The sequence below is a fragment of the Calypte anna genome, chromosome 1 (genome assembly GCF_003957555.1).
Source record: "Calypte anna isolate BGI_N300 chromosome 1, bCalAnn1_v1.p, whole genome shotgun sequence".
Taxonomy (NCBI): Eukaryota; Metazoa; Chordata; class Aves; order Apodiformes; family Trochilidae; genus Calypte; species Calypte anna.
Window position 1 is genome coordinate 178,795,070 of NC_044244.1, and position 10,612 is coordinate 178,805,681.

Below are 10,612 nucleotides of genomic sequence, written 5' to 3' on the forward strand. Positions count from 1 at the left end.
TCCTCCAAAAATCCTTCTCATTTGTTTGAGACACATCTTCTGACCCAGTATTCTCTATTGTTCTCCAAATCTGCTTACAGTCTTGTTTGGGCTTTTAATTATAGGTAGTGGGCAAGACCATCCTTCCTATGGCACTATTGTCTGTCAGACCTTCTGGGTCTGTGAAGCCAGCATCTTATTTTCATTTATTTTTGAAGCATAAAACTTAACTAGGACAACTACTGTAGTGAGACAGGACCAGGTGCCCTGAGTTATTGATGAGTGGGTGTGGGTTCACCTGTGTCTGGCCTCCCTCCTGAGCATGTGCAGGAGCAGGGGGCCAATAAGAGAGCAGCTGACAGCCACGGAGAGAGCTCTCACTCTTCAGTGAGGATGGAGAAGCCCACAGCTCGAGGAGCCTCAGGAGCAGGCAAGAAGGGGTAGATCCCGAGGCTTCAGGAACAGCCCTAGGACATCGTCCAGGAATGGGCTAAACCCCGAGGCCTCAGGAGCAGCCCTAGGAGCAAGAAGGGCTCCCTCCCGCTACAAACTACAAATAATTTTTAAAAAGTTTTTATTATGCCTTGGTTATTGCAAAGAAGCAAAGGAGATGATGAATGGCTGTATATCCATGTAAAAAGCATATTTACAGAATGATTTTTAACATTTCTTTCGTCAGTTCAGTAGATGGAAGAAAATAAACTCCCTTCATTTCCAGTAATTACACTGCAAGTAAATCTGGGATTGGCCTGGGTTAATTCTAAGAGGTTTTTGCTATGTTACATCAGGATTAATCTAGAGTTTTGTTTGTTGGGGTTTTTTAATGCAAAGGGCTAGGATACTAACATATTATTAATTAGGAGTAAACCTGTCATTTGGGGGACTACATGTACTGCCTGTATTTTTAGTTAATATTTAGCTTTAAGATAAACAATGGATATTTCCTCCTTTCAGTTTCTCAGTTGCATCCTTATTTCTCTGTAAACCTTTTGTTTTGCACTGGGAAAAACAGTTGTATAACCAGAGATTATATGCAGATTATTGATTTTTTCTGTCTGTTGGCTGAACTGGAAAATGTTCAATAATTTTCTTTTAGGCTGGACTCATATTTTGCTTCATTTTGGGAAGGTTACTGTTATTTTTCTAGTTTGCTCTTTAAAACAGCAAAGCATAAGCCATTTATACAGAAAAGGTATTTCGACAGCAACAAAATCCTACAAAAACCACTAACAAAATATTGTAAAAATTCTTTCCCAGCTCAGATTCTTTACTTGATTTCAGAAACCCCATGATTGGTTTGTTCGACTTGAAAATCCATTTTTTGCTAAACTTTTTGTTGTTGTTGTTTTGGTAACATTGAACCTGGAAGGGATGCTGGGGCTTAGTGGCATTAATAACAGAAAACTTCAGAGTGGCCACATGATGCTTGCAAAGCACCAGTGAGAATAAGAAATATTCTTCCTCATGAAGTCCTCACTAGCAGGTCTCTGGTCTAATACACAGTCTTTCAGGCTCATGAAACGTTTTCCCTATTTTGGCTAGGCTGGGCCAGTGTTTAAATATGTGAAATGTCCATATTTATGCTGCAAAAGGACATGACCATTTACCTGTACAAGAATCTCAGCTCTTGTTTGGTGTGATTTCTCAGAGCTTTAGAGGATAGTTTGGTTACTTAAATTGTACAGTATTGTAGCACTTCCAAATTCTATAAGTTTGTGGAGTTTAGACATAATTTTCTGTAAATAGAGTCTAGGTCTCTATTTTGAGGAACAGGCCTTATTCTGCTCAGCATACACTTGCCTGTAAGGCAGCTCTTCAGCCAATAAAAGAAAGTAATGCCAGTTATCATCTCCCAGGAGACTGGAGATTGCCATAAAGGGATATGAGCATCTCCCAGGCACAATGATTTTTGCTATCCATACATTGCACTAATAGCAGATTTTCCCAGAGACAGTTTTTCATGTGTAATCAGGCAGTTTCTGGTGGAGGTGAGCATGAAGCCCATGCAGAGATACCACTTTGATGAAGTGTAGAAAACTCACTTGATCTTTCATCTTTTGCTTGCCACTCTTTATTCTTCCTTCCAAATATGACATTTTTTTAAAAAACTTTAAGAACCTTTTCCCTGAGACATCCCCAAGTTTGAGCTGCCCTGCTCAAAGCCAGGCTCTGGATGACACATTTTTGCTCTCTATGCCTCTGCAGCCAGGGAGAGTTTGGTTTGCAGAAAGGGATCTCTGATCAGGAAAATGGAACATGGTGTAATGATGCAGATGGCCCCATGGATGTTCTTGCTGCTGGCATGTGGGCTGGAGAGGGAAGAAGGAAATAGGCAGTATTAGAGGACATGGATCTGTTGGGAGGAAGATGCAAACAAGTGGCAAATGTTACAAATCCCGGTACTTTCCCCCTGTGCATGTAGGACCATGCACTTCCCACTAATTCATGTTACAGCAAGAAGGTTCATGAGGAAAATAAGAGGGATTCTTAAAACCCCCATTTCTTTTTCTGATATATTTTTTTCTGTTTATAGTTTTTCCCTTTTTTCAGTTCCAGTGGTTCCTTAAGCAGATCTTAAGGTATTGGCAGAGATCTGACATTACTTCTGTCTTCCTTAATGAGCCCACTGATTTTGTAATCCAGCAAACAGGATAATCTCTTCCATTTCCTGACACTGTAATGTGTTGAAGAGTTCATTTGTGCAATAGTACACCCAAACAGGTAAGAAGAAACTGCTGTGTTTAAAGTAATTTTTCAAGTAGTGGGCTTGTTTTCCCTATTCACCTGTTATTTCTTTGGGTCTTCCTGTACTCATCCTTAAACTCCAGATCCCAGGCATGATAATTATCTCTGGGTTTTAAAAGCCTGATGACTTTCTCCCATCACCAGCCTGGGTATGGATGCAGGCACTGTGCCAGCCAAAGTCTTGCAATCACTTCCTGCAATTAAGATTCACTTTTCATCATTAGGAAGACCGACCAGTTTTAAATTGATGTATTGTCTTCAGGGCCTGTGAATTATACATAGGCTGTAATATATGTAATGGTAGAAACACAGATGTAGGTAAAGAAAAGAACTTAGCAGAAAAAGGTTAAACTCTTGCTTAAAACTGAGCTCATCCTGGGTACTATGTTGAGAGACCTGTCTCTGACTCTCTGGAGTCACTGAGGCTACCTAGAAATGGATTATGATGTGAAAAATTACTACAGAAATTTTCAGACACCTCTCACCTGTCTCCCTGTGTTAGGTGCTCTCAGTCAGCACACAAAGAAGCCTTGAAATGCCAGAAAACTCGGGGGCTTCCATCCAAATGAGGGGCATGATGGAAACTGTCACATCCATCACTCTTTCATACTTGGTGAATCCTAGGATTTTCATTCAGTGTTCATTCTGCACTGTATACTGCAGCCTGGGGGGGAAATGAGAGGTTCTGCCTGGTGCAATCACTGGGGAAGAGCAGGGGGAGGCTCTGCTTGCTGCTTTGTCATTATTGTTGTTGCTGTTTCACTTGATAGCTCCAGCACTCTGTAGGGACAGGACTGTGGTGCCTGTGGATCACTGGAGAAGGCACCCTTGGCTGAAATGAAGCAAAGCAGTGGTTTCCTGAGGATCACAGCACCAGTCAGTGGTGGAGCTACTGGACCAGTATTCAGTGACAGGAATCCTCAGCAAGCCACCCAAAAAGCTGTAGGGTATGTCCAGTGAAGAAGCAGAGGATAGCCTTCATCTTGACGCTTGATTTCTGTAAAAGAATGTGTACCTATAAATGCTACACTCTTTTTAAAAGACCTTTTCTGAACAGTTTTGCTATATAGTGCTTCTCGTTTGGTTTTCTTTATTAGCATTCATTTTAAGGTGAAAAAATCCGCCTTAAAAAACATTTCTTCCACAGAGCCTTTTCAATACACCCGTCAACTGGAATAAACCTCCTGATGTGTCTCTGCTGTGCAGCCTGGGATGGGATGGGATCTCTCTCTCTCTGTCAGATGCCCCACAGGCTCAACCAGGTTGGGGTGATGCAGTAGAAACAGGTCTCCCACCATGGCTGCTCTGGGGTCCCTTGTCTGCAGGTCATCCAGAGCTCCAAGCTGACTATGGAGCTTTGCTGTGCTTTTAGAGCTCCTCATTCATTTTCAATTTGCAAGGTGTCTGTCAGTCTTTCTTCCTCCTTGCCAGGAAGAAAGAGTTATGACATTTTTCACTCTCAGATGACAACTTCCATTTCAGTGATGAAGGAAAAACATAAAGAAATCCCTAAATCCCTACCATTCTTCAGGATAGTGCTGAGAAAAGCAGTAACAAGTACTGCTAACACAGGCTTCACACAAGCTTTCTGGAATGAAAAATCAGGAAGAATGAAAGAGAACCATGTGGATGAAAGTGTGTCTGGCTCCATTTCATCTAGCTTCTCAACATCCTCTTCTGAAAACCAACCCTGCTCAACTTGGAAGGCTGTTCACACATTTGATCCCATATCCCTTTACAGTTTTGCAAAACTGACACCATGTCTTTTTTTTTTTTTCCCCAGGGAAATCCCAGCTGAAATCAGGGGGAACCAAAAGGGCAAGGGAAAACCACTCAGTTTTCTATGTGAAGTTCCCACTGCACGTGAGGACATAGGCACCACAGATGTGGCAGAGAACATTTTCTCCTACTTGATCATACAGCACACGAGTGGCCACACATCCCCAGCTATTTTACTTTAGTATAATTACCTTTCAGCATTACTCTTCTTCAGTTAGATGTTGGTGAGTATTTTGTCTCAAGTTTTTCCTGTTGAGCCCTTTAAGGGCAGGTTGACCAATGCATGTAATGAGTTTGTGATGAATCCACAAATGTCTTAAGGTTAAAACGAAATAATAAAATAAAAAATAAAAATTGTGAATGTTTCATTTGTCACTTTCAAAACTGAGCACTTCAGTATTTAATTTTAGGATGACTATCCATTTCCAGAGGTAGTTCAAGGAAATTTAAATGCTATCTTAAAATGTGCAAAAAGGATTGAAACCCAATGTGAAGAAAAAATACCTCAATTGTCAAAATGGTGTTTTCTTGTTAGCCGCAAGTCACTTTCCTCCATTAACACTTGGATTTTAAGTTGATTGAAAAGCAAGCTGAATTTCCACCCTTTCCATCAGGGCTGCAAATATTCACACAAAAAGAAAAAGTGTACAATAACTTGTCTGTTCCATACAGCTGTGAAGCATGAAGTCATCTGTCCTCTGCCTTTTGTATCTCTGTATCTCCTTTTGGACTCAGTACTTGTCAGAAGAATTGGTGAAGTAGGAATAATTGGTGAAATATAGCAAAGTACTAGTATGAAAGTACAAAAATTGGTAAGTTGAGCCATGTGGTCAACTCTTACTAACATTTTTGCCCTCTTTTCCTCAAAGTACATGACCAGGTTGTGTTCTTTCGAATTTCCAGAAGATGTCTGCTCCGAGTTTCATTCATCTGTCTAAAGAGCAGAATTATCATCAGATGATGGAGAACTCATGATGTGGCAGAGCTGAGGGAGGCAAAGTCAGGGTGAGCAACTTAGGCTCTGCTCTGGTTTCCTACCTGCATGTCTACTGGGTGCTGGGCATGTTCATGGGCACTCTGTAAAATGTAACCCAGATCTCCTCCTCCAGCTAAATTTTGGTTTCTGTCTCATCTGTCCTTTCCTCTGTCTTTTGCAGCAGGATGGAGAGACCTGCAAGTTGAATGATGTGCTCATATTGCTCTTATTGAATGCTTGTAATTGTGAGTGCAAATGGCACTTTTTATACATGAACAGAAAAAGGACTAAATTCACTGGATAAATTATTCACAACAGATAATTCAACCTGCTCTCATGGGAGAGCGCAATGAATGTCTGATGATGTTAAAAAAACCCTACAAGTAATTCTTCCTACCAATGAAGTCAATGGCAAAACCTTTTAACTGACTTCAAAGGGAGCAGAACCTAGCCCCAAGCCAGAGGGCCCACATATGACTTCTCTTTAGTGGTTCTCACTTGCATGTAGAGCTAAAACCCAGACAAGCATTTATGTTTTGAGGAGCCCAGACTAGTACTGTATATAGCAGACTAGTGCAGCCAGGGCGCAGGCATTATTACAGCTTCAGCTGAATCTCAGCTGTGCAGCCATGGTGCAGAGCACTGCCTCGAGCTGAAATAACCCAAACTCTAGAGAGAGACAAGGCAGAGGTGTTGTCTAGTGAAGTCTGGAGCTCAGGTCAGGTTAATTTGGCCAGGTTTGTCTAGTTTGGAGGAAAGGAGACTGAGGAGTGACCTCATTGCTCTCCACAGCTTCTTCCTGAGGAGGGGAAGCCAAGAGGAAGGTGCTGATCTCTTCTCCCTGGGCTCCAGTGATGGGACACGTGGGAATGACTCAAAGATGCACCAGGGGAGGTTTAGGCTGGATGTTAGGAAGTAATTCTTTGCCAAGAACTATTTACCAAGAGGATCAAACATTGGAACAGGAATCCTAGAGAGGTGGTCAATGCCCCAGTCTAGCCAGTGTGTAAGAGGCATTTGGATCTTAATAACACACTGTAACTTTGCCCACTGTAACATGCTGTAACTTTAGGTAAAACCTGAAGAGGGTTGAACTAGATGACTGTTGCAGGTCTCTTTTAACTGCTCTGCTTCGCTCTATTCTACTCAAATTCTAATTTACTTGGCATCTGAGATGCATTTGCAGCCAGTGAGGGGGTTTGTGAACAGGGTGTCACCAGCTCCCCTCAGGAGGCTGTCCTGCTGTCATCATCCCTGGTGGCAGCTCATCAATGGGCATGATTTTGGGGACCGTGAGTGTGCACAGTGGATGCGGGGGTCTCGGAGAATTGGATGCGTGGGGGCTGCCGCCGCGCTCCCCCTCCCTGGTAGGGGCGGGCGAGGGAGTGCGGGCTGGGCTGTGCCCCGGCTCCTGCTGCTGAACTCCTCCGGTCCGGCAGCAGTGGGAGACATGTGGCCTCGGGCACTGGGGAGAAACAGGGACACGGGGACGGTGCGAGTCGTCCTGGTGAGGTGGGAGAGGGGCAAGCAAGGGAGGGGGAGCGATGTCGGCATCCTTCGCCTCTGTCCCCGGGGATTTGTAACTCCCGGGTTCGGGATGGGTGTCCCATGTTTCCATCCGTCCCTACCCTTCCATCCCTGCCGTGTGGTGCATTGTCAGCCGCAGACTGTTCCCCCCACCGCCCCCCGTTTTCCCTCGGCGCTGCTGGTGCTTTGCTGCGCTCCACATCGTACGGTTTTAGTCACGCTACGTCCGTGTCTAAAGCGCTATGTGACCGCGCCGGGAGGACACAGAAGGGGTGCAAAACGCTCCTGTAAATAAAAGATGAGCTCTGCCTGCCAGGGTGCGGGGCCGCAACAGCTTCCTAGGGCATCTGTGGGCCCGGTTTGGGTTGGGAGAGGGATAGGAGAGGCGGCGGGAAGCAGCGAGTGGGCTTGGGGCTGGGCTGCAGCCTGAAGAGGACCGGGGGTCGCCCAACGACTCCAAGGCCGTCCCCCCGAAGGTGGGGGGGAGGAGGAGGCTGGGCAGCTGTGGGGACGTCGCGGACCTCGCCTCCCGGAGTAACCTCCCCGCCGGCGCCATGCGGAAGGCAGCGCGGGGAGCGGAGGCAGCAGGAAAGGGGTTAAGTTATGTAAGGCCTTTTGGGGAGGGGTGGAGGCAGGGGCGCTGATCGGCCAGCTGCGGCGGCTCCTCGGGTCGGTTCCGAGTGGGCGACGGCGGCCTGGCGCAGGCCCGCGGCGGAGGAAAAGCCGCTTATCCCCCTCTGCGTTGCCATGGAGACGGGCGGGCGGCGGCGGCGGCGGGGCTGTCAGTGAGGGATCGCACCGGGCACCGGGGCGGCGGCGGGCGGAGGGGAGGGAGGGAGGGAGGCCGCGGCAGCGGCGGCAGCGGCGGCGGCAGCGGCGGCGGCAGACATGGACTCGCACTGCGACTGTGCCGAGCCTCCGGCCGCCGAGCAGCCGTCGGGGAAGATTAACAAAACCGCCTTCAAACTGTTCAAGAGGAGGAAATCCGGGGGCACCATGCCGAGCATCTTCGGGGTGAGGAGCAAAGGCGGGGAGGGGAAAGGAGCCAGCAAAGCGGGGATGGTGCGGAGCCGGACGCACGACGGCTTGGCCGACGCCGTGCTGGAGAGCAGCAGAAAGGAGGAACCGGTCGGCGGCGACCCGCAGAGCAGGGAGGCGGGGGGCCGGCCGGGCGGTAGCCTCGGCGTCTCCCCCGGCAGCTCGGTGGCCAAGTCGCACAGCTTCTTCTCCCTGCTGAGGAAGAACGGCAGGCCCGAGAACGGCAAGGCTGAGAGCGCGGATCAGCGGGCTGGCGGCAGACAAAAGAAGGGGCTGAAAGGCATCTTCAGCAGCATGCGATGGCATAGAAAAGACAAAAATGGCAAGGAGGAGAGGGGGGAAAACTCGGACATCCCGTCCGGTCTTATTATGCCCGGGTCTTTGACTGCCAGCCTGGAGTGCATCAAAGAGGAGACGCCAAAACCTTTGTCTGAAACTCCGAACAGCGCGGGAGAGAAGGGGCTGGAACCGCCGGCAGAGCAGCGCAGCGGCGGGGCGCAGGCCACCGCTGAGGAACCCGAAGCGGGAGGTGGGAAGTCGCGGGAGAGCAGCCCCCCGCCTGGGGAGGACCCTGCCACCGCTGCAGGGCCACCCGAGGAGCTCAGCCACGAGCGACTGGAGCCGGGTGCCGGAGAGGTTGGGACTGCGAAGGATGCGGCCATAACAGGTGACATTCCAATAACGACTATCCCCCTTGTTGAACCTCACTGTGATAGTGGTCAAGAGACGGCAGCCGCCCCTGACCCTTCCTCTGTTGATCCACCCTCAGAGCAATCGATTGATCGTATTTGTTTGATGTTTGCTGACGTGACTTCACTGAAAAGCTTTGACTCTCTTACAGGCTGTGGAGATATTATTGCGGACCATGAGGAGGATGTGGGCGGCGGGAGTGGCGGCTGCGAGAAGAGCACCCTCGGGGCCAGCAAGCTGGTTGCCTCCAAAAAGCACCCCACCATGGTGGCCTACCAGGGAGGAGGGGAGGAGATGGCCAGCCCCGACCAGGTGGACGACACCTGCCTGCAGGAGTTCTGGGATATGCTGTCACAGACAGAGGAGACCCAGACGGAAGGACGAGGAGGGACAAAGAAGCTGGAGGGGCTAAAGGAGAACTTAGGTACCGAGGGGATCCAGAACAGGGTGTCAGTGAAACGTGGTGGCCTCCACCAGATCCCCGTTCACCTCAGCCACAAAGAGGAGCAGAAGGGCAGGGAGAAGGAGCAGCACGAAGGAGTCCCGAACAGCGATGAGGGCTACTGGGATTCCACCACCCCTGGTCCTGAGGAAGATGGATCCACGAGCATCCAGAAGGAGACCCTTCCCAGGGACAGCTATAGTGGGGATGCTCTCTATGACCTCTATGCTGAGCCAGATGAGAACCCACCAGCAGGGCCTACGGATGAAGAGGTCACCTGCATGCCACGCTCTAAGCCTGTGTCTCCAGTGACAACCACGTGCTCACTGAAAACACCCTCAAGCACAATGAAGGACTCCAAGATACCTATCAGCATTAAACACCTTTCGTCACATCCTTCCAGCCATGGAGCAGACACCAGTAACACCCATCATGTTGCACACCACCACCTGGCCAAAAGTGAGCTGCACAGAACAAAAATCCCTGTCTCTAAAGTTCTGGTACGCCGGGTCAGTAACAGGGGCTTAGCAGGGACAACGGTGAAAACTGCTACATACCAGGACAGTGCCAAAAAGTAGAGTAAGAGGTGGAGGCAAGGACAGACAGCAAGGCTGGTGTCTGAAATACTGTGTAGGAGCCCACAGATAATGAATTAGTTTTTCATCACCTGAAGAAAGGCACCTAAACAGCTTACTTCACTGTATTCCATGGGTCTGCACTTCTGAGTCCCCTCTTACTTAGCTGTATGGCTGAATATAAAAAGTCGACTTCTTTTCAAGCACTTTTTTTACATTTGTACCTTTTCTCTGCAGCACTAAACAGTGGGGAAGTTCATTTTTACTTGCCTTCATGGAAGCAGAACCTGGATTATGAGCCTAAATGAGCATACTTCCTCATGCAAAATAGTGCCATGCATTCTTCAAGGGAACAGAGATACAAAAGAAGTGACACTAAAGGTTCTCCAATACACTTATCTTTTTATCGTTTCTGGGCAAGGAGTGGAGGGTGGGTCCTTGGCTCCAAAAATGGTGTTTGCTCTGCAAGATGTTGGAAAAAATGCCAACTGAAAACCAACCAACCTAACAGGTATTTTATCAGCTGTAGGAAAGAGAGCACTGCTCAGCAGCAGACTTGACTGACTTGTGTGCAGTAGCTAACTAAGGAGTTAGGTCGACTTGTCTAACTGGAAAACATATTTTTGTTTGTCTGTCTGGTTGATTTTGATCTGGTCTAACTGTAAATGGGTTACAGAGGCACCTGACATAGGTTCAGTTGTTTACATCAATACTTGTCCGATAACACATATGATCAGGTTCAGGGAAACATTTTACTAAATGCCAATATATACACACTGTTCAAATTTATACAATAACTTGCTCGCCATGTGTAAATATATATGTATTTTAGCAGATTTACTCAATGTTTTTATATAAAAA

General features: G+C 47.7%; 1 protein-coding gene across 1 annotated transcript; it reads left to right on the top strand.

Annotated features, from left to right (window-relative positions):
• The first annotated feature begins 7,894 nt into the window (after positions 1–7,894).
• AMER2 (APC membrane recruitment protein 2) lies at positions 7,895–9,994 on the top strand. The gene is made up of 2 exons (XM_030461367.1): positions 7,895–8,711; positions 8,886–9,994. The coding sequence occupies exons 1-2, from the start codon at positions 7,895–7,897 to the stop codon at positions 9,752–9,754; spliced, it is 1,686 nt and encodes a 561-aa protein (XP_030317227.1). The 3' UTR covers positions 9,755–9,994.
• Positions 9,995–10,612: the final 618 nt, after the last annotated feature.